The following is a 24,605-nucleotide window of genomic DNA, read 5'->3' as shown; positions in this document are numbered from 1 at the left end:
ATTGCTATGAAAACCTGTTTTTGGAACATTTATTATTAAGAGTGTAGTTGATATATTGCCTTACAATTCATAATTGTCATGTATTTGGAGTAATTTGGAATAATTTGGATATGTACAAATATAAATGTATAAAGTAAATCTGGGTGCTACTTGTTTTAACAAATCAAACCATATACTACATTTCAATAGCTGTGATTTTTTGTTGTTTTGTTTGCAAAGGCGCGTTGGGAATCAAACAACAATGGAGCAGTGTTGTTATTGTTGACTACAACTAAAAACATTCAAGTATTTTTCAGCGATTGTAATAAAAATTTGGAAAAAAAAAAAAAAAACTAAATTGAAATACTAAAATTACATGCACTTAAGTAAAAAAAATAAAGCTATATAGATATAAAAATTTGTAAAAGTTAAAATGAAACAAACAAAAAAATAATACAAATTCAAAATGTTAAAAAAGCTATAATACATAATACTAACTGTACTAAAAAAAAAAAGAAAGAAATTTCTCTAAATATCTTTTATGTTCCACAGAAGAAAGTAATAAATACAGGTTGGGAAAAACATGTGGTGAGTAAATAATGTCAGAATTTTCATTTTTAGGTGAACTACCTCTTTATTCTATAAATGATGTGCACACAAAGATGGTTATTGCTCAAATTATGTGCAGTATTGTCTCGATAAGATCGAAGCCTGGTCATTCTTCTTTAACTAATCAATTTTAAATTCCGTTTTAATGGTGAATTTTGTTTAAAGATCTGCATGGAAACGATCTTCAGGTCAGGGCAGCTCTCATGCGGTTATAAATACATGACCCAGATACCACCACCTTCCTCAGATTTCCTCAACCTCCACTGCTGGTTTCACTTTGTGTTCTTTGTTCCCTGGTACTGCGCCACTTACGTTTTCACAAGTAAGTTACCTCCTCAACATCTCCTCAACATTGAATTCTAGTGTAACCCAGCTGATTAGCAATCATAAAACTACCACCGAGGTAAAAAAAAGACTACAACTAAAAACATTCAAGTATTTTTCAGCGATTGTAATAAAAATTTGGAAAAAAAAAAAAAAAACTAAATTGAAATACTAAAATTACATGCACTTAAGTAAAAAAAATAAAGCTATATAGATATAAAAATTTGTAAAAGTTAAAATGAAACAAACAAAAAAATAATACAAATTCAAAATTTTAAAAAAGCTATAATACATAATACTAACTGTACTAAAAAAAAAAAGAAAGAAATTTCTCTAAATATCTTTTATGTTCCACAGAAGAAAGTAATAAATACAGGTTGGGAAAAACATGTGGTGAGTAAATAATGTCAGAATTTTCATTTTTAGGTGAACTACCTCTTTATTCTATAAATGATGTGCACACAAAGATGGTTATTGCTCAAATTATGTGCAGTATTGTCTCGATAAGATCGAAGCCTGGTCATTCTTCTTTAACTAATCAATTTTAAATTCCGTTTTAATGGTGAATTTTGTTTAAAGATCTGCATGGAAACGATCTTCAGGTCAGGGCAGCTCTCATGCGGTTATAAATACATGACCCAGATACCACCACCTTCCTCAGATTTCCTCAACCTCCACTGCTGGTTTCACTTTGTATTCTTTGTTCCCTGGTACTGCATCACCGTTACGTTTTCACAAGTACCCGTGTATCTCCTCAACATAGGATTCAATCATAGAGCTACCACTCCGAGGTAAGAAACCATGTGTACTTCAAGATCAAATACGTCATCATTCAAAGCAGGAAATCGGCCTCCTAATGAATCTCAAGCAGTTCAAGTAAAACACACAAAATATTTGTTTGGAAATAAATGTACAGATTCTCAAAAGAAATGCTTGTGCAAGATTATAACACTGACGACAGGCCTGTTGACCGAGAATTAAGGTTTACTGAACAGACAACATTCATTTCAGAGAGAATTTCTAAAACTGCTCTTCTTGCTCTTATGAAGCACTGCTCATCTCTTTGGTTCTTATTCACAGTCCTTCAACCAAACATTCTGACATCTAACAAGGTGTTTTTATGACAAACCCTAGAAATCTACTGACGGTGACGTTATTTCCACGGAAGACTCTTAGACAGGTGTTTGATACAGCACAAGTAAATTACCAATCAACATCTTGACAATTACATTATTTGAAGTCATTTATAAATGCCATGAACACTCACATAAGGCATTGAAATGGCTAATAACAAAATCTCATGAAATAAATGTTGAAAAAAAGAAACCGCTCTGCTTGTATCTGATGCTTCGCCAGCTCATACTGTAGCTTTTCAAGAAATCACAAAACACAAATACAGTAGTGTTTAAACATTAATGTAGCAACAAAACAGAAATGGCACAGTCTACATGAACAGGCACAAACTGGGATCACTATTAGGGAACAACAGGTTGAGTTCTTACATTTCTTTCCTTTGAATTTCTCCAAAGCCCTGAGTTTGTATGAATGCATCCAAAGAAAGCAAAAGCATGCTAAATATAATTCTTAATTTTTTTTTCATTACAATGCACTACTTCTATAAACAAAAGTTTTTTGTTGTCTATGAGGATAAATATTTAGGTGAGAAAAACATTTGAGGTCACTCTAACGGCATAATTAATTTTTATTATATTTACAGTTGTGTTTGGAGTAACAAACCTCCGAGTGTGATTTCTTGAGATGAATATTATAAATTCAGTGCAGTGTGGAAATCAAGTAGGTCTGTATTTTCACTATATTAATATTTAGGTATATGAAGATTCGTTTGAGAAAGAATATTCTGGGTTTATCTGTGCCTTTTGCATGCCGTTGATTACCACACAAAATAATATTGACTTAAAACCATAAAAATCATCAACAGCTGCGCATTTGCAAGGGGAAAGTAAACAATGCTTGTGCTGTACATGTTTTATTGTTTGTTTATAAAATCTGAGGTACAAATCAAAACAATGTTGTGTGGTAATCAACAGCGTGCGACAGATTTCACCTAAAATATTCCTTTCAGTTTCAGTAATCAGTCAGAGTTGGCCCCAATTATCTCGCAGCAAGACAAAAAGAGTAAACCAGATGAAACCCTAGTGAAACGTCCAAGTGTCCGTTTTTTGAACTTCAACTTTCAAATCTTACCAGTCAGGGCTGCAATAATCAATTAATCTTCATTCACATTCAAAAAGCAAAAGAAAAAATTAAAAAATACACGTAGAAGGTACAGTACCTCAGATGAACTGAAATCTTTTTCTAAAAGTAAATGGTATCTCTGCTACCATCCCAAAGTAATCTAGTGATCTGATTTGTCATGTGATAACGGTCTAAAGAGTTCTAGGAGTCCAGTATGAAGGTGCATCTCACATTTGATGGATCTCGTGAAACATGAGCTCGCGGGGTATTCTCGTCTCGGGTCCGTAGAGTTTGCCGGCTCGCCGCTCAAACGCGGCCACCATCTGCTTCACCACCTCGTCGAAAAACACCGTCGCTAACTGCGAATGCAGCAATGAGCGGAACTCGAACGAGATCTGAGGAAAACCAACAACATCCAGAGAGAAAGAGACACGGTGAGTTGACTTCCTAACATACACTGACTCCTCGATAAAACATTACTGCCTACTAGTGTTATCGCTAATTAAAACTATAGCATGTGCATTAATTGAAACTAAATAAACGTTAAGTGAAATAAAATAAAATACAAAAAAACTTATTTTATTTCCGCCAAGTTTCTAATTTTCACAATTTAAAGGGTTAGTTCACCCAAAAAAGAAAATTCTGTCATTAATTACTCACCCTCATGTCGTTTCAAACCGGTAAGACCTTCGTTCATCTTCGGAACACAAATTAAGATATTTTTGATGGAATCTGAGAGCTGTCTGACCCTGCATAGACAGCAATGCAACTGAAATGTTTTTTTTTTTCTTTTGCGCACAAAAAGTATTCTCGTAGCTCGTAGCTCTTATTTTACAGATCTCCCTGCTACGTTTCTGGACTTGGGAACATTTCAGTTGTGTTGCTGTCTATGCAGGGTCAGACAGCTCTCAGATTCCATCAAAAATATCTTAATTTGTGTTCCGAAGATGAACGAAGGTCTTACGGGTTTGAAACGACATGAGGGTGAGTAATTAATGACAGAATTTTCTTTTTTGGGTGAACTAACCCTTTAAGGTGATGTACTAAAATTACTTAAAACTGAAATAATAATGAATAAAAACTAACTAGATATATAAAAATCAAAAACTAATAAAACCAATAACGCACAACAAAATCACTAAAACTTATAAAACTGAAACTTATAAACATTTTTTTTTTGTCTGATTAAAATGTATGAAAGTGTTGCATGTTTGGATAGTTGTAAACTGATTTTTACCCCAAAACTGTGCAGAAGTCTCTATTTTACATTCTGCAAGCTTGTCTGACCTAGCAACAGTAACCAAGGGGGGTGTGGCTAAGCGAAGAGTCAACTGGAAGCAAACGTTTGTAAACGATACTTACAGAGAAGTCTACAGTGCATGTGCGAGGATAGCCAGGAATACCGGGACTGAACCGCCATATTGTCTCTAAATGATTGAAGAGTTTACCGTCCGAACACACTGCCTGAAATGGGATGGGTTGAAATTGAATTATTTACCAAATTTGAACTTTTCATTTCAGTGATGATATTAAAGATGTTGTAAAGCACACAGGGCGACTTACTTTGACCAGATGTGGACGGACGTGGCTTATCATTGAAGTGTATCGCTCAACAACAGGAGAGAAGCCCACTTCCAGCTGAGCTTTGGCATGACCGGCCCTTTTCATGATGGTTTGGGACTTTTTACACCACGGTACAAAGTGTTTGTAGTCATCCACATTGGCTACCACATCATACATCTCTTGCATTGAGTACCTAAAGAACAAAATACAGGTACATCTTTTTAATTTAGAACTGACCCTTTGCAGGGAGTTTGATTGACAGGTGATCTGACCAATCATAACGCCGAATCTGCCATTTTGTCCGACAAACAAACCAGACAGGAGAGTAGATTAATGTTGGTGGACTTGAACTTGAAAAATAGTGTGTATTGACGTCTTTCCCTGGTTGAAACAAGATACCTTCTTATGTTCATTCATGTTTGTTTCGTGCTATAACTAGTGAAGAGGAAGAGATGATCGGTTCGCGTGCTGCTTGAACCGAGGCGCTACAGCGATCTGTCATGACACATTAAAGAGCCACAAAACTGTATTTATTGTTAACATTTCTTTAAAAAAACGACAAAATTTGAAAGCTGAGACTATATTAAATACCAAAAGTAACCTGCTCTGTCTTGTTGGCGCGTTGTCAGTGTCCTCTTTGCTTCGCAATGTATTTTTCACTGCGTGAGTGAAACATGATGTGTGGCGTGAGAGCGCCATGGTTTGTCGGACGTAGCAACAGTAACTAAGGGAGGCGGGTGGTCTTTGCGAAGGGTCAATTGAGTCTCAAGTTGAAATAAATACAAATACTTTCATAAACAGACAATAAAAGTGTTGCTGTTATTAACTAAATCAATTTAGAATCTTTTTTTCCCCCAATTGAAATAGAGCGGAAATCAAATAAAATCTTAATATTAGATGAAAAACAAACTTAAAAAACTTTAGAAATGAAAATGATTAATGTTGCACTGGCAACTAACTGAAATAAAATAGTTTAAAGTGAAGTACTAAGAAGTACTTAAACTAAAACTGGAATTAAATTAGAGCTAAATAGAAATATGAAAAAATTTAATTACTAAAACTAAAAATATAAAATAATATAAAAATATAAAGAATACCAAAAATTACACTTCAATAAAATACACAAAATAAATACAGATACGGCTATTTTTGCCCAATACAAAAAGCTATAAATGTGTTTTGTTCTATTTTATTTCATTTATTTTTTTTTTCATTAATGGTTAGGTATTTATGTCCCTGTCTTAGATCTTTGTTTCCAGCTGCTCCGCCTCCACTAGATCAATACAGCTCTGTTAATTTATTATTCAACACCACAAAAGCTTATCTTCATCCTCCCTGAGGAAAGAAGAAGGGGTCATTGTTCAGGATCAGACACTGGGTCAATCTTAACCTACCCTAGAATTAGTTAGGCAACTTACCCTAGTATTCTCCTCTCTGAATACTCTTTTCTCTTATTGGTGAGGCTGATGAAAGATCTCCTGTGATGAGTGGGAGTCAAACCCACTTCAGTGAGACAGAGAGCGCGAGGATGACGGGTCATCAAGATCCCGCAGGAGGACAGGTGTCTGACATACAAAAAAAAAAAACAGGATTCTGATAAATACAATGCATGCAGTACAGACAGGAACGGTCTGTGGTGGTTACACCATCATAATATGGTACTGAATGAAATAATTAGTATATTCATGAAATAATGAAATAATTAGTATAACTGTACTGTGGTACGTGTCCAAAAAACATAATATTACCATAATATAAAGCATCTTCCCATAAGCCATGCTACAAAATCTGTGATCTACAGTCATATTAAACTATTTAAAAATCTTCCAAAACCAGTTACCATTGCAACCATAAAATCCTCCTTACTTGTTGTTCCTACTGTAAAAATCTTAATAAATATCCTAGTATAAAAAGCTGTCATAATCTTTCTGTCACTTTATTTACTTTTTTTTTTATTATGACAGTTGCGGCTGTGTTTTTATTATAACTGTAATAATTATGGTATTTGTGAAACTACATTTTCTAAATGTACGTAGAATAATTGATAATCAAACGTGTTATATATTTCTAAACTGTTATCATGAGGTTTATGCTTATAAGGTTTATTACAGAGCTTATTATACAATTCTATAATTTATTATAGAAATATTTTTATGTATTCTATTTTAAATTATATTCCTTGGTTTTATATCTTGTCTATATCTTAAAACTATTTTTTTAAAAATATGTTTTGTATAAATTTGCCTTATTTAATGTATTCTATTTTAATTTACATTTTGCGTTTATGAACCTAAAAACACCTGCTGTAATGTCCACATAGATGGGAGAGAAACCCATTTTGTATGATACAAAGTCCTCTAGCGGGTATGTTTGTATGTCAGTTGCATGCCAGAAGCGTAGCAAGACGGCTAGCAATCCTGTGTTACAGTAATGCTGCATGCACTTTATCTAGGTGTCTTCATTATATAGCAATATTAATTTGTTTCTTTATTTGTTACTTATTTTTATTTATTTTAGTATAATATTTTATTATAATATTATTTTATATTTAACAGTTATTGCATTGCTATTAAAAAGCTTGTATTTCCAGAAAACCATAACACAAATATTAAGTTGGCTAGACTGAATGGGAGATAATGCAATATATGTATATGTGTGTGTGTGTGTGTTTGTGTATGTATACACATTTATGTATAGCAATAGAATCCAAATCAAAATATGATTAATTTGCTTTATATTTTTCTATTTTCATTTAGGAATATGGATTCTGTACAGTGTTGGAATGGAGCAAAATGTGACCAGATCCCCACTAGGGCTAGACCCATGTCAGACACCTTATCCAAACTGGCTCAACTGATCACTTGCATCGAGTACAAACCAAAATCACAGCCATCTTCATCCATCTGCAAAGACTGCGGCCACAAATTCTCCGACCTGAACAGTCTTGTGCGTCACCAGGAAAGAGAGCACGCCCTGCGAAAGCTCCATCGCTGTCAACGCTGTGGCCAAAAATTTGTTTTGCTCTCTAGGTTGCAGCTACACAAATGCTCTCACGCCTCATCCATGTGCCAGACTTGCAGGGGGAAACCTCAAGGGGGTTCGTCTTGCCCTTCCTGCGGGACTGAATCTTCAGAAGATCCCTTCTATCATGACAACAGCCCCTATGCGTGCGCCCCATGCGGACAAGCCTTCAGCCACAAGCAAGGGCTGCTGCACCATCAGCAGGCCGGAGGCTGTCAGCCTGTCAAGACTCTCAAACCTCCTTCACCTTCATACGCCTCCTTGCCTCCATCTCCTCCAAAAACCACCGCATCTCTTACCACATGCACTTTGTGTACCAGAACGTTCCGTTCTTCTACTGGACTTGCTTGCCACATGCGCTTTTCCCACACGCACATGAAAAGCAGCATGGAGAAGAATAGAGTTCTCAAATCAAGTATGTTGTTTCCATGCCGTTCCTGTGACAAATCATTTCCTAAGACATCACTGCTCCATCAGCACAGGAAAGAGGAACACCGGCGGGAGATAAAGGTGAGGAAACTGCAGAGAACCTCTTTGAAGACCACCAGGCAAAGGCAGAAAGGTGAAACATATCCATGCCTCCACTGCGGAAAAGAGTTCCTGCACCATCTGACGCGTTGGGCGCATTTTAGACACTACAGCTCTCACCATCAGACCCAGCTTAAATTGAGTGGCAAATCATCCGGCGCTGACGCAGTTGGGTTTCACCCAAAGGCAGCCAAGGATCTCAGACCTTCCCAAGAAAATAGACCTTCAAAGAGAGGTAGAGCTAGGACCAAAAATCTACCTGTTTTGACAGAAACTAAGCAAGAAGAAGCAGCTGAAATGGTTAAGCAGGACGACAGTGATGGTGAGGATGCTGAGTACCCTTGTACGTCATGCGACCAGGTCTTTAGCTCCAAAGCTGAGCTGCATGTCCATGAGAACGTCCATGAGGAAGCCCCTGAAGAGTGTCATCAACCAGCCGACACATGCAGGTGTTGTAGTGTGTGTACAGTTGGGATTCCCCTCGCTGAGATTCCAGAAGATTGTGAAAAGAAAGTCTATCACTGTGTGCCATGTGCGGAAGCCTTCATAGCCCTGGACACTTTTCTAGAGCACTGCCAGAAACATCTGCTACGTGACAATGAAGATGAATTCAGTGATGGCTGAAAGAGCTTCCATTTCTTTTAAGGAATAGTTCACTCAAAAAAAAAAAATCACATTTTCTCACCATCATGTTGTTCTAAATCTTAAGATGTTGTACACAGGAAAACTCACTCCCATCTGAGCCAAACAGCCAGACAAATAATAGAGGCCTTTAATAATATTGACAAGCCAGTTGTATTTTGTCAGATACGGGTACTTAAAACCACTTCCACTCACAGCATAGTTCTTCTTCAGGATGAATTTTTCCATACCTCTATACAGATCTAGAAGTCATATCCATTATGTTACTATGAGAATATGGTGAATTTAATGTTTTGACATATACACATTTAAGCGTTTTACTTAAGCATTGTGAAATTTCTGTTTGTTTTTCGTGAACTACATGAAACATACTCTTATAAAGTTGTAGAAGCTTAACAGATAGTAGCATGCTTAACAGAAACTAACATGCTAGTTTATGACCAAATATTGCAAGTATAATTTCATTACTTTTCTTATGAGAGATATACTGGATGAATGACCTATGTGCAGATATGAGACCTCAGATTAGGTGACTCGGACAACAGAACAAGTCGATTTTATTGTTTAATTTGTTTATCAGGGGTTCTTAACCTTTATTAATCTTCATTTGTTTCTGTTTTAATTTAACACTTCTAATATTTTCTCTTCCTAACACCAAATAGGTTGCAGTGATTTTTCAGCTGTGTTTTTTGCACTGACCTTTTTTTTTTTCTTTCTTTGAACACTGTATAATATTCGCTTTATGACTCACATTGTAAATGATGAGTGCAAAATAATATAACTATATTATAATATTATATTTTATTAATACTATAGACTGGGGACATTTTAAGTTTAGTTCTCTACATTACTGTCTGGGTGTGTTTACTTGCGGCTACCTCCAGTATCACCTGCTTTGTCCCAAGATGTGTGATGATTTTTTTTTCCTTTTAATAATGTTTGTCAGAAAATTTACCTCATGTTACACATTACATTGACATTGTTTTTGAATAAATTGTTAAAATTGTTTTGGTATTTTTTTGTTGTTATTTTTATCGCTTTTAAAAATCACACCAGTAGCGCAAATATGGCATTAAAATTTGAGGTAGAATATTTCGTTTTTCCTACAAACCATCGACATTACACTTTTTAATGTTATTGAAGTTCGTCCTCCGCTAAAGTAGGGGGCGATATTGCACACGGTGACTGGTACAGAAAATCCCGCGACCTAGTGCCTAGTACAGCACTTCCGCCACTGTTCATACATTGTTTGAAACGTGTTTCAAACGTTTTTGTTTTACAAAACTATTTGATCTAACGAAATAAACATGAGCAAAGCACACCCGCCCGAGCTGAAAAAGTAAGTATTTCAAGCCTTTTGATCGTAGGTCTCTTAGAAATGCGATAAGTTACATTTGAGCGTCGCGTTCTTCTGCGCTAGGTTAGCCGGTTTGCCTGCAGTTATTTCACAACTAACGTATATTATATTATTCTCATTTAACGCACAAAACCCACCTGCTATTGATTTCAATTTTATTACACGTTCATAAGAATTAGGTTTGAATGTTAGGTGCAGTATCTGTATAGGTCAGATTAGTATTGTGTTTTTAATATCTGTTTTGTGTTTTCCTTTTAGGTTTATGGACAAGAAGCTTTCACGTGAGTATTATGTGTGATTTTCTCACAAAATATTATGCAGGAAATCTGAAAGCCTTCGTAATAATATTTTTTTCCTAAAAAATAGTTTATTTCAACAGTATTTGATTGTGATCTTGTATGTGCAGATGAATAATACACTTATCTAAATGAATGTTCTACAGCATGCGTTAAACTCCACGATATCTCTGTTCCGAATCACTGTCACTTCAAATGGCCTCTTTGTGCGTTTGTTTTGTAAAGACATTGTTTTCATGCACACCTTCAGTGAAGCTCAATGGTGGCCGTCATGTTCAGGGCGTCTTGCGTGGATTTGATCCCTTCATGAATCTGGTCGTTGATGACTCGATAGAAATGGCTCCTGGGGGACAAATGAACAATATTGGGATGGTGGTCAGTACTTAATACCACAATCTAGTATCAAACATATTACAAAACTCATGGTGAAACATAACTAGCTGGCACTTGTATCATATAGAAAGACACTATGTTCAGATATTAGTTCAATTGTTATATTTAAATCATAATGGAGATTCAATATATCACACAAAGATCAACAAATAGACAGATACTCACTTCTCACATTTCCACCACGATTTGCTGATTTCTTAGATCTACGTTTATTTTGAGAGACTTATGTTATGTGATTTATTCTGTGCAATGATGAATGCTCTTTTGTTTTTGTGTCTCTTCAGGTGATCAGAGGAAACAGTATAATCATGTTGGAGGCTCTGGAACGAGTATGAGGATGATGCTCACTTTCTTTTCCTGCTTTTCTGTTTTTTTTTTTGTATCCAGCAAATATCAAAATTGATTTCTCATGTCTGTTTACAACAAAGACTAAATATTAATGCAGAAATCCTTGATTGTGTTGAACAATATTGTTTTGTAAACACCTTCCTTGTTTTTATGTATTTTCCTACGTCTAGAAATTTGTGTACACAATACATACATTTTTGTGAATAAATGGACTACAGTGTGATTAACCCAAAGTATTTTTGTAAATTCACTTTTGATTAATATTTGATTTAATATTCATTTGAAGCAATTCAATAATCTTGACTAGTTCAAATAGTCACATTTTGTTAATCTGAGAAATTTGCCTGAAAAACTTAAATGTACAGTATTTTCCTTCTAATGAAAATATTCATTGTCTAATCTAGCATTAATAGATTGTTTTTCTGTTGCCCATCATAGGACAGGATATGACATTTTAGGACACAACATCGTCAAGTAAGTAACTTTAACGAATGTTACAGTATTCACTGTAGTTGTCCGTTAGTAAAAAGATAGTTTTATCAGTCATTATCCGTGAATGCCATTGTTTTGCGTTTACTACAGTTCAGTGGATCAGGAGGCGCTGGCTGGTGTGACTGAGCGGAGGCGGGACTAATGTGCATATTCATAGATCAGCGTATAGTAAATAAGGCAAGGGTGTAGAGTTGCATTCAAGCTATTTTAAGGAATGAGAATATTATTTACACAAGAAAAAACATTGAAATATGTAATTTTTATGATCAAAGATAAGTTTTAAGGGATAAAATATCTGACTACAGGGGGACTTTAAATGAAAAAATGTCTTGGTCCATGAAAATAAGTGCTGTATAAAAATAGTCTGCAATAACATTTAATTTTATAGTTTTTAAAATGCTGCCAGTATACTTTACTTTGGCATTTTTATTTACAAAGCGTCAGTAAGATGCAAACAATCTTCTTTAAATGAGGCAGGACTTTTGTTTTGTCGGAAAGTTGACCGGATTTGCCCGTGACGTCACGCGGGCTAGTGTATGTGCGCGCGATGAGGCTATGTGGAGAGTAGTGATGTCGGAGGAGGTTGGGAAGAAATTGCAGGCGGTGGTGGACCGGGTGAATCAAGCAGTTTCCCGACGCCCGAAGGTCAGTTTTCACGGGTTTCTTTCGAGTATGATACGAAACAAAAATATGCCTTTGAAATGTTTTAAAAAACAAACTCTCCACTCATGCTCACCGTGTTGTTCTGGCAGCGTTATGTAATCTGTTCAACCTTTACACACGCTAGCTCCATATAGTAACAAGGGATGAGTGACAGCTTGTTAATTATAACTTATACTTTTTGTGACTCACACACAATGTATTCATAAAAGTGTTGCAAGGTATCCAGAATGATGGAATTACATTTGAATACCATTCAACTTCTACTCAAGGATAAGGATATTGTGTGAATTCATTCATTTTGCTTGAATTTTCTGATTTTCAACAGTCACGCTCCAGCAAATGAAATCTGCACGACACGCGTCAATTACATGCACTTTATGACATTATATTAAATCCTTAAATTATACTTTTCACTGTATACAAAAGTAGCAAATGCATTGCCACATGAAGATTTTAAGTTGGATGGAGGTTGATGGTTAAAATAAATCATATGAAGAGCAATTTAAGAGAGTTATTATAATGTACATACCATATTTGACTAATCGCTACTAATCTGTTATTTTTTGCGTTATTGTATGTATGTTGGATAATCTGTATATATTGTATATTAACTAGCAATGATTAACATTATTTTTTTTAAAAACATTTTACAATACTATTGCTGCAAATCTCTCTCTCTCTCTCTCTTCTAATTTGTTATCTAACATTTAGTATTCAGTTTTATTATGCTCTAGGCCTTTCTAAATATGGCAAATATTGTAATAAGAAAAAGTTTCTTTCCAACGCTGCTCTTGAACACTCTATTGTAAGCAAGTGAAAGTATTTTACTTTTCTCTTCCAGACGTTACCATGTATTGCCCCTCGACTGGTTGCGGTTAGTAAGACTAAACCACCAGAGATGGTGGTGGAGGCTTACAAACATGGACAACGAAACTTTGGAGAGAATTATGTGAGTAAATAATTAAGTATGCATGTTTTGAAGCTTGGTCACGTTTTTCATATGAAATATCTTGTATTATATATCCCCTTTTTCCACAGGTAAATGAACTTGTTGAGAAAGCTTCCCATCCCCTGGTATGAAGTCAGACAAATTGGAATGCATTTGTTTAGTTGTTTTTGATCAGACGTCTTAATCTATGTAAAACGTCTTTGTAGGTAGAGTCATCATGTCCTGAAATAAAATGGCATTTCATTGGTCATCTGCAAAAGAATAATGTCAACAAACTCCTGGGTGAGCAAAGCAAATCACATTTAGTTTCACTTAAAAATAGATTTACAGTAACTACCTAGTTACCTAGATATTAATAGGTTTAGGACTTGGTTATTTTCTTTTTCTTTTATTATTTCTTTCTTTTTTTGTTCTGAATTAACCCGCATTCATTTAACTACTTCATAGGTGTCCCAAACCTGTATATGGTAGAGACGATAGACTCTATGAAACTGGCTGAAAAAGTCAACGGCTCGTGGCAAAAAATGAGAGCTGCCAACACACAGCAGTTAAAGATTATGGTGCAGATCAACACCAGCGGAGAGGAAAGTGAGTGTTCTGCACCTGAATAATTGTATGTCTCCTGTAAACATTAGCTCTGAAAAATTTACAAACTCTATTATAAAATTCTACCTACAGTATTTTGCTATTTTATAAGAATTAAAATCAAGAATTTTGTGTGATTTGGAGTGGCACATTTTATATTTTGTTATTTCTCAAGCCTATTTTTCATAGTTTTTTGTCAACAGTCAACACAAACAACTTTTCCTTAGTTTCATGCTTGTTATCAAAATGAACAATGGTTGCAAAAACGTATTTTAACTCTTACTGAGACACTAGTCAATAGAAATGTACCACTGAAATGTCCTTAAATGCACTACAGCATGTTTATACTGTTATGAAATCACACGTGGTGCTTTGTATTTGTGATGTTTGTAAAATGTATTGACACACAGTAGGGAAGCATCATAGTGGGATGCAGATGTGTTATGCAATTTTGTTGAAAAAGCCCATATCAAAGGTTCAGATGCTGTTTGATTTACTTTCGGACTGGATGTGAATGTCACAGTGGGCACGTCTAACAAAAACAGTTAAGCGTTATGAAATCTTTTCTCAGTGTATCAGATGACTGTTTTCCTGAAACCTCAGCATGATCATCTCTCTTGGCCGTGTTTTATCAGGTAAACATGGCCTGCCACCCGAAGAGACTGTAAACGTGGTAAAACACATCGTGTCTCAGTGTTCCGCTCTTGACTTCGCCGGGCTCATGACGATTGGCCGTTACGGTTACGACCTCAGCGATGGCCCCAACCCTGATTTCCAGGTGCGTTAGATCAGCTGATATCACGTATATTTAGAGCCTCATATATTTGAAGATATTTACAAAATTTGGGGTCAGATTTTTATTTTTGATTTTTTTTTCTGAAAGAGACTGTTTTCCTGAAACCTCAGCATGATCATCTCTCTTGGCCGTGTTTTATCAGGTAAACATGGCCTGCCACCCGAAGAGACTGTAAACGTGGTAAAACACATCGTGTCTCAGTGTTCCGCTCTTGACTTCGCCGGGCTCATGACGATTGGCCGTTACGGTTACGACCTCAGCGATGGCCCCAACCCTGATTTCCAGGTGCGTTAGATCAGCTGATATCACGTATATTTAGTGCCTCATATATTTGAAGATATTTACAAAATTTGGGGTCAGATTTTTATTTTTGATTTTTTTTTCTGAAAGAAGTCTCTTATGCTCATCAAGGATGCATTTATATGATCAAAAAATAGTCATATTGTAAAATATATTAAAATTTAAATATTATTTAACTTTTTTTGATGGCCAAGCTGAATTTTCAGCATCATTACTCCAGTCTTCAGTGTCACATGATCCTTCAGAAATCATTCTAATATACTGTTTTGGTGCTCAAGAAACTTTTCTTATTATTATCAATGTTGACAATAGTTTTGCTGCATAATAATTTTGTAGAAACGTTTATACAAGCTAGCAACATGCTAAAAGGATGTTACAGCGTAGTATGTGAAATGAAAGAAGCTAAATTATTATCAGGGTTCCCACGGGTCCTTGAAATCTTTGAAAGTTTGTGAATCTGAAAAAAACATCCATAAATACAGGTCCTTGAAAGTGCTTGAATTTATTTTGTGCAAGAAGTTTTCTGGAAAAAATTCCATATTATTCCCTCTGGTCCGCTAATGTGTTATTTCGCCAACATTTCGTGGCCTATGCATACTAGCTTGCTTGAGTTACATTAGTTACGTGCATTTACGTGTTACGTTAAGTGTTTCCTGCATGAGGTACTTTGCCATGACGTTCACGTGTGCATAAAACTACTACGATGGTACCTCAACGTTTCACAGACACACCGTGATATTAATGTTGAATTGCTTTGCTTGTTAATAATGTAAACCCATGAGGCAAGAAAAACTTAAAAGCATGCCTTATTCATTTATCTTAAAACTTCTGTTTACATGAGCCTAAGCTCTTTTCAATAAAATCCATGCAAAAGTTAATATCAGATCATTTTAGAATACAGTATAGGATGTACCGAATATTCTTCAGGTTTATGCAAAACAGAAATACGACAAATAGAATATCAGATCTCTGCCATATGGCCAAAAATAAATACAAAAAAAAAAATGCTTTTTTGCATAGTTGTGTTTGACACATGAAAACTGTAACAATGTATCTTACAAGGTAACACGATGTAACTTTGCTCACACTTGAAATGTGTCTCCACATTAAGTCCTTGAATTTGAGGGTATTGGACCTGGAAAGTCCTTGAAAGGTCCTTGAATTTGAAGTTAACCAAGGTGTGGGAACCCTGTTATGTTGTGTCTAGATGCTGTTGAAACATCGTGAGGAAGTTTGTGAAAGTCTGAAGATCCCAGTAGAGCAGGTTGAGCTCAGTATGGGCATGTCTACTGACTTTGAACATGCGGTAAGTGTTGCTTCATTTCAAAATACTCTTCAACTGTACTTGATATCCATGTTCAGTTTATGGCAAAGTCGATTTTGTTAAATTTATTATACATTTGAATTGTTTCTCCAATTAGATTGAGGTCGGCTCCACCAACATACGTGTCGGCAGCACTATTTTCGGCACCCGAGAATACCCCAACACCCCGAGCCCCAGTCCGGAGAGAAAGCCAAAGGTCGTATGTGAGGAAGCAGCCAAAAAAATGGACCGGCTCACGGTCACAGAGCAATGAATGATGGGGGGGAAAAAGGTTACTGAACTAAATGTGGGACCTCTTGGGCTTGAACCCAATGACTGGGTTCTTAATATGTCTTAACTAATGCTGCTGACCTGGTCTTCTCTGGTGAAAGAACTAGAAAGAAGTGTCATTTAATAACTGGAATACTAGATTTACTTCCTGAAGGTGTTTTTATTGTCGAAAGATCTCCAGAAGTGTCCTCCAGCTCTCTGTAAAATACTTGGTTTTGTGATTCTTTTTAACAGATACAGGGTCAGCACATGCTCAGTTTCATTTTGCCAATCATAGATGTGAGGTGTAATTTGTCATTTCCGTTAGATTAGATGTTTAACATCTAATTAAAACGATAGGATGTATTATTTTTGTTCCTAGAAGTGTGTAGGTATATTTTATAGTGTGTCAGTGTATTTTGTTCAAAATCATAAATGTAAATTATATAAATAGTTAATTTGTAGTATTGCTTTAGTATCCACTTGTTGCTTTGAAAGCTGTGTCAGTGAGATTTGTCGGGACTGACGTTTGTGTGGTGTTGTCATCATGTAATTCATGTAGTATTTCATATCACTTTAAACACTGGTGTTGAATTTAGCACTGATCGACAGCCACACTGGTTTCAGTACAGAACATAGAAATATGCAATGAAATTAGTGCAGAGATGAGCAGCTACATGGCGTTTTGGAGAAGCTGAGGGTCTGAGGCCTTTTACTATGCAAGAGAGGGATTGTCCTGATTCTTAGAAGCTTGTTTAGAGGCAATCACATCATATTTTTTTTTTTGGATTAATACAGTATTGTGTTTACTGTTTGTGGTTAGTTGTCAAAAGCCTAAACAGAAATCAACATCCTTTTTTCAATCAGTGTGTCAAATAACATCTTGTATCTTGACAATAGATAGTTGTCCATAAATATTTAATTGATTTAGGTGAGTTGAGCAATAAAACAATAGAAAATAAAATGGTTTGTGTGGCATGTATAAACGCAGTGGTCAACTTTAGTATTTCATTTTTTTTTAATTAATATATAATATACTATATATATAGAGGGGTGCACTCACTTCTGTGAGATACTGTATGTATGTATGTATGTATATATCAGAATCAGAATTAGCTTTATTCGCCAGGTGTGTGCAAACACACGAGGAATTTGTTGTGTTTTTTTTTTTTTAAGGTGCTCCTGGTACATACATACATACATACATGCATGCATACATGCATACATATCTGACATGAGAACAGAAAAAACAAAACAAAAAGTCTTTGTCCCCACTCCTGTAGGCGTCCTCTTTGGCCTGGCGAAATATAAAATATATATATACACAAAATAATTGGTAAGATTTTGTTTCTAAAGTACTCTTATGCTTACCAAGTCTGCATTTATTTGATCAAAAGTACAGTAAGAATGGTAAAAAAGAAAGTTACATTATAAATGTCTTTATTGTCACTTTTGATCAATTAAATTCATCCTTGGTGAATAAAAGTAGTGTTAATCTTGTTTAAACCCTTACTGACCTCAAAGTTTAGAATGGTAGTGTTTGTGTATTTATATATAAAAGATACAGCTTTTTTTTTTAAATTTTAAAACACATTTAATTCAAAGAAACAACTCAACTAAAATAGACACCGAAACTAAAACCGTGTTAATGAATCATGTGTCAAACAATGTAAAGACTGAGTACCGAGTGTACAGTTAAGTATCTGCATGCACACTGATGAACAGATTATTACAAAGCTTGAATGACACTTGAGAGTACAGAGCTACATAAACCTATAAATAACCTTCAAATTTTCACATATGGAGGATTTTGACATTGTGCATCAGGCGAACCAGCTTTTTTTTTTATAAATTGGTACTTGTAAGAAGAAGGCAGTACAAAAATTTCCAAAGATCCTATAAACAACATATAGCCTTGAAATTGAAGAAGAACCCAGAAAACCTATAGTTTTCATTAAATTACAGACATTCCTGTCCGTTATAACTACTGGAATTATATTTTAAATGTGGCCAATGCAGTAAATAAATAAAGCATGAAACAGAACATAGATTGAGAACAACAAAAATCATATTTTGTAAACCACCAAGTAAGAAAATTCCTAAAATACGTATTTATTTTTTGGTCTAAACCGCTACTATGCAAGCTACAGTCAATTAGCTTGAATCATTCTCCCTCAAAATCATGAACATCAAACCTATCTGAGAGCCCAAGACAGATAGAATATGAAAACAAAGCCACAAATTTGTCAAAGTCATCAAAATACTTCAATATATACATATTAGAAATGCTGAAATTATTAGTTTTAGCTTGATTCTTCACATTTATCAGTAATACAACCTTGAAGTCAACAGTAGTTTCCCTGCACCCGTAATGATCATCACTTTAAAGGCATAAAATTTTCACATCACACATTTGAGTAAAATGAACAACGTTCTAGATGCTAGATATGTATGATAAATGGGTATCAGGTGTACAGAAGAATTAAGGGTTGTTAATGTTCTGCCTGTTTAAGCTCATTGTGACTGAATTTATCTGCTCAAGATAAAGTTGTACCGAACTGAATTTAAAAAGAAAAAACTGAAATGAAGCACTGTGTATTTCCATGCTTGACAACCATAACGGCAATGAATGTTACTTGAGTTATTGTCTTTGTAATGCTGTCTGATCTTCACACCAGCTTTTTGGCCTCAAAGAAGCTCTTGAGATGTCTCATTTGCCAGATGCCGGTGATGATGAGGATGAAGGTCTGAGCGATAGACCACCACAGAACTCGCTGGTTCGTGCTCTCGCTCGTCATACGGAAACGCTCCTCACGGTACTGTGGGAAAAAAATCATTGTGAGCGCAATACAACCCATATGGATACTGGGCGATAACATTGACAACTAGATGACTGTTTTACTTTAGTAATACTGAAATACTTTTCTTAGTTATTTTTATTTTGTAGCTATTGTTATATTTTCATTTTTTTTATTTTTAAGTTTTAGTAATTTAGCTGTTTTTGCGATTTTTATTAGTTTCTGTTTTTTAAAATACGTCTTTATTGTTTTTAGTCATTTTTATTTCAGATTTTAGTTTAGTTCAAGTCAAGCTAAATGAAAATAAAAAATGTTGCCTTGGAAATTTTTGTATTTTATTTAATATTTATTATATTACAAGAAACAAAAATGTTTTTTTTATAGTCATAGTTTATATTTTCCATTTTCATTTTATTTAAATTTTTTGTAATTTTGCTGTGCTTTTGTCATTTTTATTAGTGTATTTTTTTATTCAGTTTTTTAGTACATCAGGTTAAAGTAAATGAAAATAAGAAAAGTTTATATTTTATGTTTATTCTATTTTAAGTAACAAAAATGTTTTTTTATGGTCTTAGTTTATATTTCCACTTTTTATTGTAATATTATTTAAAAGTTTAGTAATTCTGCAGTTTGTCATTTTTTATTAGTTTTTTTATAAACATACCTATATATTTTATATTAATTTTTATTTCAGTTTTTTAGTACATCAGGTTAAAGTAAATGAAAATAAGAAATGTTTATATTTTATGTTTATTCTATTTTAAGTAACAATAATGTTTTTTTATGGTATTAGTTTATATTTTCCCTTTTTATTGTAATATTATTTACAATTTTAGTAATTCTGCAGTTTGTCATTTTTTATTAGTTTTTTTTTTTTATAAATATGCCTATATATTTAATATACATTTTTATTTCAGTTGTAGTTTTAATCATTTTAGTACATCAAGTTAAACTAAATGAAAATAAAAAATGTTAACTTGGAAATGTTTATAATTTATATTAACGTATATTCTATTTCAAGTAATGGAATGTTTTTTATGGTCTTAGTTTTAACTATAATAACCCCACTAGATACAGTACTAATATTGATAAGACTGATGCACAAAATGTTAAACATCCAGAGCAGATACCTGTTTTCAGCAACTGTGCAAATGTAAGTTTAAATGGCTTAAGTTGGCCAGTCAGCCAACACCACCTCTCTGTACTGTAACCTAAACTACTGTAGTTTCTGCAGCTGAAACTCACCCGCTGGTAGTTCTGCTCTTTCTGGATCTGTTCCACCTGGTCCAGAAGTTGTCGGACCCTCAGCTGCAGCTCGGTCAGTTTGTCTTTGGCTGCGATCTCGGGGTAGTTGTTGGTGTGTTCACCAACCTGAATGTCCAAGTGGACTCTCTGTAGGACAGCATGATTATAAGGTTTCGCTCGTTTATGTTCAGTTATACTGTATTATATGAAAATAGATACTGTAATTGTCATTTTATTATGTATAAATTGCTATACTGAGATATAGGTAATTTCAAAAACTTGAAAATGTGAAAACAAAACTTGAGCCATATTAATAATATATTGGCTTGAATTTGTTAACCAAACCTTCATTGAACTAAAGCTGAAATAAAATAAAATAGAAATATTAGATGGAAGAAAATTTTGAAAATTAGAAATGTTGCCTTGGCAATTAACTGAAATAAAATAGGTTTAAGTTCAATGTAGTTTTATTTCCGTTTTAGTATAATTACTAAAACTAATACTGAACTGAAAATAAATAGAAATAGAAAAAAATGACAAAAGCACAAAATGTAAACTAAAATGAAAACTGAAATATAAAAATAAAAGCTAATTCGAAATATGAAATACTATAAAAGAAATTACCGTATATAATACTAAAATATCACTGCATTTGACATGTATTATCTGATGTAATTTATTAAATATAGAGACTACACATTGCACAGCATTACTCAAAAATGCCTGATGAATGTCTTGGACTGCAACTATGGAACTTATTGTGTTCTCTACATCTATCTGCTCTATCATGGTTACAGCCATACCAGTTTCCCCCCAGCAAACAGTGCCATCTTGGTGGAGTTGGAGTGGAGGCAGATTTGATGCTCGCCTGGTGTGTGGGACGTGAAGGTGAAACGGCCATCTGAGCCGTACTGACGGGACAGGATGATCTGAAAAATGCAGAGAAGAATGTGAAAACTACTTCACAGAAGTATATCGGTATCCAAATATATTATAGCCATGTATTGCCAAATATAACCATATTAACTGTTATACAGCAATCATATAGTTTGTAGAGTATAAACAAAAATAGAAAGGCTACCTTGGCATCAGGATCTTTGATTTCCACATGCATGCCTAAACCAGGGGTGGATGGGAGAAAAGAGCCAGTCTGTTTGTCCCACAACTGTGTTTTGTATCTCCCTAAAAAGACATCAATATGTTACCAGCATTCTCAACAGCACCATTAAAGGAATAGTTTAAAAAACTTCACTTCACACAAGTCATTAACTGATGGACTGGAGCGGTGTGGATTATTGTTTTGTTTTTATCAGCTGTTTGGACTCTCATTCTGAGGGCATTTTTGAGTGTATTATTCAGTATGCAGTACGTATATTATAATACATATACACATGCATTGTCTACTGTCAACATAACTGTTATTTCTGATTATTATAAACAAACTGTAAATGCAGGCTGTAGCTACTGGTTGCACCTGTATCTCAGGAACCCAAGCAGGATGCTGCACCTGCCACATCCTTGATCATGCTGATCTACTAAAAGCCCTCCTTTATTTGAACAGATGGACGCAGATAAGCACATCCATATTTCAAATCTGCTTTAATATCAGCTGCCTTCATGTTAAGTGTCTTAAATAAGACCAACGATGAAGTACTATACTGATAAATCCAGACGGATGAATCTGCTAGCCGACAAAGCTAACCGATCACAGAGAGCCGATTTGACAATGGACGTACCGATCACCATGGTTTCGTCGGGTATTTCTTCTATAAAACATTTCTTCTCCGTCTCTCCGATGTGGAAATAAAGGGCTTGGCTTGGAGAAAGCCACGCAAATAGAAGCATAAGCCCTGTACTGGACACCACCGCCTTCATGTCCATCCAAATCACCTCTCACTCAATCCAGGGATGCGAATCGATTTCAGAGTCGCTCGATTCTCACTCCCAACCTGCAGTCTATGCTCCCAACGGGCCTTTGTTTAGTAAAAGTCCGCTCATGTTCACGAGTAGCATTTCTGGAAGTTTATCTGAGGAAATATACTTAAAAAAAAACTTAATTTAATAATTAAATAATAATAATGTAATAAAACAGTAATAAAACGAATAACATATTAGATTTCAGGAAATATATCTCGTGTTTGTATACGTCTCTATGTAAAATAAATTAATCTACTATTTGAAAGTGGTTTTCACATTAAACATGAAAATATATATTTGAAATACCATAATCATAAAGCCATAAAATGTATAATTATATAATTCTATAAAGCTATAATTATATGAAACTATAATTCTTAGCAGCAGCAATAATAATAATAATAATACAACTCATTGATAATGTATTTTATTATCAGTTACTGTTTCAGGCAAGCAACTGAGAAGACTTTTACTTTGGAATGCAGTTATGTCGCTCATCAACCGGAAGCAGAACTGCGGTAAATTGCCCACAACCGCCTGCTTCGTTCGAGAAGTTTCTCGTTTGTTTAATGGATGATTTCAGGAGTTATTTTGAATTTTTTCAGTGTTTTTATTTCTATTTCTACACATCTTGTGAAAGAGCTGCAATGGCGCAGTATAAGGGAGCGGCGAGTGAAGCGGGGAGAGCGATGCAGCTCATGAAGAAGAGAGAAAGAGAGCGAGAGCAGCTCGAGCAGCTTAAACAGAAGATAGCAGAGGCAAGTGAGCCTGAGTAACAAACACAACCACAACATACAAACACACTGCTTATTCAACCGGTTCTGACTACTTTCCTGCTATAAATAGCGGCAGGGGGTTCCTTCATAAGTGTAATGTCGTGTAAAGTTTTCCATTATATCGCATAGTATATATTGTGTAACCCAGAATATGATTATTTCTCTTGCCCATAGAGAATGGGAATCTGCGTCACGCTGCGTTGGATTCCGCCATGTTTTAGGTCACGCTCAGGAGCACACAGTGTAAACACACGCAAATCACCACAGAAAAAGCCGACCGTTTACTATTAATATTTTATTTGAAAACCATCTTACATACTCTTAGAATAAAACGGACTAATATGTAAATCTCTTTAAATAAATAAAATCACTCTGTGGTTTGTCTAAGAGGCTGCAAATATTCATTATTCAGTCTCTTTCACTACAGTGGTAACGTTACTGGATTAGGCTAACTGCTAAAACACCGGTCAGAGCAGCAGAACCATGGCTATTTAAAAAAAAAAAAAGGAGAATACATAGCTAGATCTCAAACAGTGGATTATTTATCATTGTTATATATCGTCATATTGCCCAGTAAAACTGCTCAGTGTAAAGAATTAAGCCATTATAGATGTAACAGAACTTACTAGAAGCTGCTTTGAAACGATGTGGATGCTCTATAAATACTAACTATTAAAATAAAACTATTAGAGATGCCGAACAACTATGCAAGCGATCAAATAAATGAATGAATGAAACTTAATCCGTGCAAACAAGTGGCTGTGTATCAACGAGCTGCCGCAAGATAACGTTTCCATATATGATTTTCTTCTATTTGTGGTGTGAGTGCTTACAGTTTAATGCACTGTATATAATAAATCTACAGAGATCAATTATTAAGACACATCTTATTTGAGTTGTTTACCATACCGAGTTTCAGTTTAACTTTCATCCGAGTTCCGTAGTGAATGTAGACATTTTATATTATTTTATGTTTATATGATTCAACTTAAGATCGCGTTGGAACGCTTACTGTATCAACATAGCGTTAATCAAAAGCAGAGGTATTTCCTGCAGACATTGATAAGGGCCCTTATTAATGTCTGCAGGAAATACCTCTGCTCTTTCAGTTTTCTAACGCTGAAAAAAGCATGTTTTTCACACCGGCCGTGCAAAGGGCTATGGCAAATGATGTAAAGTGAGCTTTAACCACTCCAACGCGATCTTAAGTAGAATAATATAAACATTAAATCATCAAACGTCTACATTCACTATT

The 24,605-nt window shown here is 34.8% G+C and overlaps 6 protein-coding genes across 7 annotated transcripts in view; 4 read left to right on the top strand and 2 right to left on the bottom strand.

Moving 5' to 3' along the window:
* Positions 1 to 1,878: 1,878 nt before the first annotated feature.
* Positions 1,879 to 6,447, bottom strand: LOC107707041 (coenzyme Q-binding protein COQ10 homolog A, mitochondrial-like). Its single transcript, XM_016510917.1, has 5 exons — positions 6,420 to 6,447; positions 6,090 to 6,236; positions 4,672 to 4,864; positions 4,471 to 4,572; positions 1,879 to 3,503 (listed from the first exon to the last, which is right to left on the bottom strand). The coding sequence occupies exons 2-5, from the start codon at positions 6,209 to 6,211 to the stop codon at positions 3,336 to 3,338; spliced, it is 585 nt and encodes a 194-aa protein (XP_016366403.1). The 5' UTR covers positions 6,212 to 6,236; positions 6,420 to 6,447; the 3' UTR covers positions 1,879 to 3,335.
* A 507-nt stretch (positions 6,448 to 6,954) lies between these two features.
* LOC107706980 (zinc finger protein Xfin-like) lies at positions 6,955 to 9,164 on the top strand. Its single transcript, XM_016510832.1, has 2 exons — positions 6,955 to 7,035; positions 7,428 to 9,164. The coding sequence occupies exons 1-2, from the start codon at positions 6,992 to 6,994 to the stop codon at positions 8,842 to 8,844; spliced, it is 1,461 nt and encodes a 486-aa protein (XP_016366318.1). The 5' UTR covers positions 6,955 to 6,991; the 3' UTR covers positions 8,845 to 9,164.
* An 873-nt stretch (positions 9,165 to 10,037) lies between these two features.
* On the top strand, positions 10,038 to 11,485 carry LOC107706979 (small nuclear ribonucleoprotein G). The gene is made up of 4 exons (XM_016510831.1): positions 10,038 to 10,201; positions 10,478 to 10,500; positions 10,766 to 10,890; positions 11,193 to 11,485. Exons 1-4 carry the CDS (start codon positions 10,170 to 10,172, stop codon positions 11,241 to 11,243), a joined length of 231 nt encoding a protein of 76 aa, XP_016366317.1. The 5' UTR covers positions 10,038 to 10,169; the 3' UTR covers positions 11,244 to 11,485.
* Positions 11,486 to 12,264: 779 nt separating this feature from the next.
* Positions 12,265 to 17,348, top strand: LOC107707038 (proline synthase co-transcribed bacterial homolog protein-like). Its single transcript, XM_016510916.1, has 8 exons — positions 12,265 to 12,393; positions 13,253 to 13,360; positions 13,450 to 13,485; positions 13,567 to 13,642; positions 13,808 to 13,948; positions 14,581 to 14,723; positions 16,249 to 16,347; positions 16,463 to 17,348. The coding sequence occupies exons 1-8, from the start codon at positions 12,304 to 12,306 to the stop codon at positions 16,616 to 16,618; spliced, it is 849 nt and encodes a 282-aa protein (XP_016366402.1). The 5' UTR covers positions 12,265 to 12,303; the 3' UTR covers positions 16,619 to 17,348.
* Positions 17,349 to 18,460: 1,112 nt separating this feature from the next.
* LOC107707037 (transmembrane emp24 domain-containing protein 4-like) lies at positions 18,461 to 22,599 on the bottom strand. Its single transcript, XM_016510915.1, has 5 exons — positions 22,394 to 22,599; positions 21,739 to 21,839; positions 21,461 to 21,586; positions 20,658 to 20,804; positions 18,461 to 19,433 (listed from the first exon to the last, which is right to left on the bottom strand). The coding sequence occupies exons 1-5, from the start codon at positions 22,536 to 22,538 to the stop codon at positions 19,284 to 19,286; spliced, it is 669 nt and encodes a 222-aa protein (XP_016366401.1). The 5' UTR covers positions 22,539 to 22,599; the 3' UTR covers positions 18,461 to 19,283.
* A 451-nt stretch (positions 22,600 to 23,050) lies between these two features.
* The window catches only part of LOC107707036 (protein FAM50A-like), an 11,322-nt gene continuing 9,767 nt past the window's right edge, over positions 23,051 to 24,605 (top strand). Inside the window, exon 1 of one of the 2 annotated variants that reach the window (XM_016510914.1) lies at positions 23,051 to 23,332. In XM_016510914.1, coding sequence (XP_016366400.1) covers positions 23,054 to 23,332 — 279 coding nt within the window. In that variant the 5' untranslated portion in view covers positions 23,051 to 23,053. The remainder of the gene's footprint in view (positions 23,333 to 24,605) is intronic. The other variant, XM_016510913.1, reaches the window with a different exon arrangement.

This window comes from Sinocyclocheilus rhinocerous, unplaced genomic scaffold (assembly GCF_001515625.1).
Source record: "Sinocyclocheilus rhinocerous isolate Xijiao unplaced genomic scaffold, SAMN03320098_v1.1 scaffold714, whole genome shotgun sequence".
NCBI lineage: Eukaryota > Metazoa > Chordata > Actinopteri > Cypriniformes > Cyprinidae > Sinocyclocheilus > Sinocyclocheilus rhinocerous.
This window is presented reverse-complemented; position numbering and strand designations above follow the sequence as displayed.

Bases quoted from the DNA above. Each gene is read 5' to 3' on its own strand.
- LOC107707038 (XM_016510916.1), top strand. From the start codon at position 12,304: ATGTGGAGAGTAGTGATGTCGGAGGAGGTTGGGAAGAAATTGCAGGCG. The intron at 13,361-13,449 runs GTGAGTAAATAA...CTTTTTCCACAG, and splicing joins GAAACTTTGGAGAGAATTAT to GTAAATGAACTTGTTGAGAA. The intron at 16,348-16,462 runs GTAAGTGTTGCT...TTCTCCAATTAG, and splicing joins CTACTGACTTTGAACATGCG to ATTGAGGTCGGCTCCACCAA.
- LOC107706980 (XM_016510832.1), top strand. From the start codon at position 6,992: ATGGGAGAGAAACCCATTTTGTATGATACAAAGTCCTCTAGCGG. The intron at 7,036-7,427 runs GTATGTTTGTAT...ATTTTCATTTAG, and splicing joins GATACAAAGTCCTCTAGCGG to GAATATGGATTCTGTACAGT.
- LOC107706979 (XM_016510831.1), top strand. From the start codon at position 10,170: ATGAGCAAAGCACACCCGCCCGAGCTGAAAAA. The intron at 10,202-10,477 runs GTAAGTATTTCA...TTTTCCTTTTAG, and splicing joins CACCCGCCCGAGCTGAAAAA to GTTTATGGACAAGAAGCTTT. The intron at 10,891-11,192 runs GTCAGTACTTAA...GTGTCTCTTCAG, and splicing joins TGAACAATATTGGGATGGTG to GTGATCAGAGGAAACAGTAT.
- LOC107707037 (XM_016510915.1), bottom strand. From the start codon at position 22,538: ATGGACATGAAGGCGGTGGTGTCCAGTACAGGGCTTATGCTTCTATTT. The intron at 21,587-21,738 runs GTAGCCTTTCTA...TGCATTTTTCAG, and splicing joins TCAAAGATCCTGATGCCAAG to ATCATCCTGTCCCGTCAGTA. The intron at 20,805-21,460 runs GTATGGCTGTAA...GCTGTCCTACAG, and splicing joins TGTTTGCTGGGGGGAAACTG to AGAGTCCACTTGGACATTCA.
- LOC107707041 (XM_016510917.1), bottom strand. From the start codon at position 6,211: ATGACCCGTCATCCTCGCGCTCTCTGTCTCACTGAAGTGGGTTTGACT. The intron at 4,573-4,671 runs GTAAGTCGCCCT...ATCCCATTTCAG, and splicing joins TCCGTCCACATCTGGTCAAA to GCAGTGTGTTCGGACGGTAA. The intron at 3,504-4,470 runs GTAAGTATCGTT...GGTTTTCCTCAG, and splicing joins CATGCACTGTAGACTTCTCT to ATCTCGTTCGAGTTCCGCTC.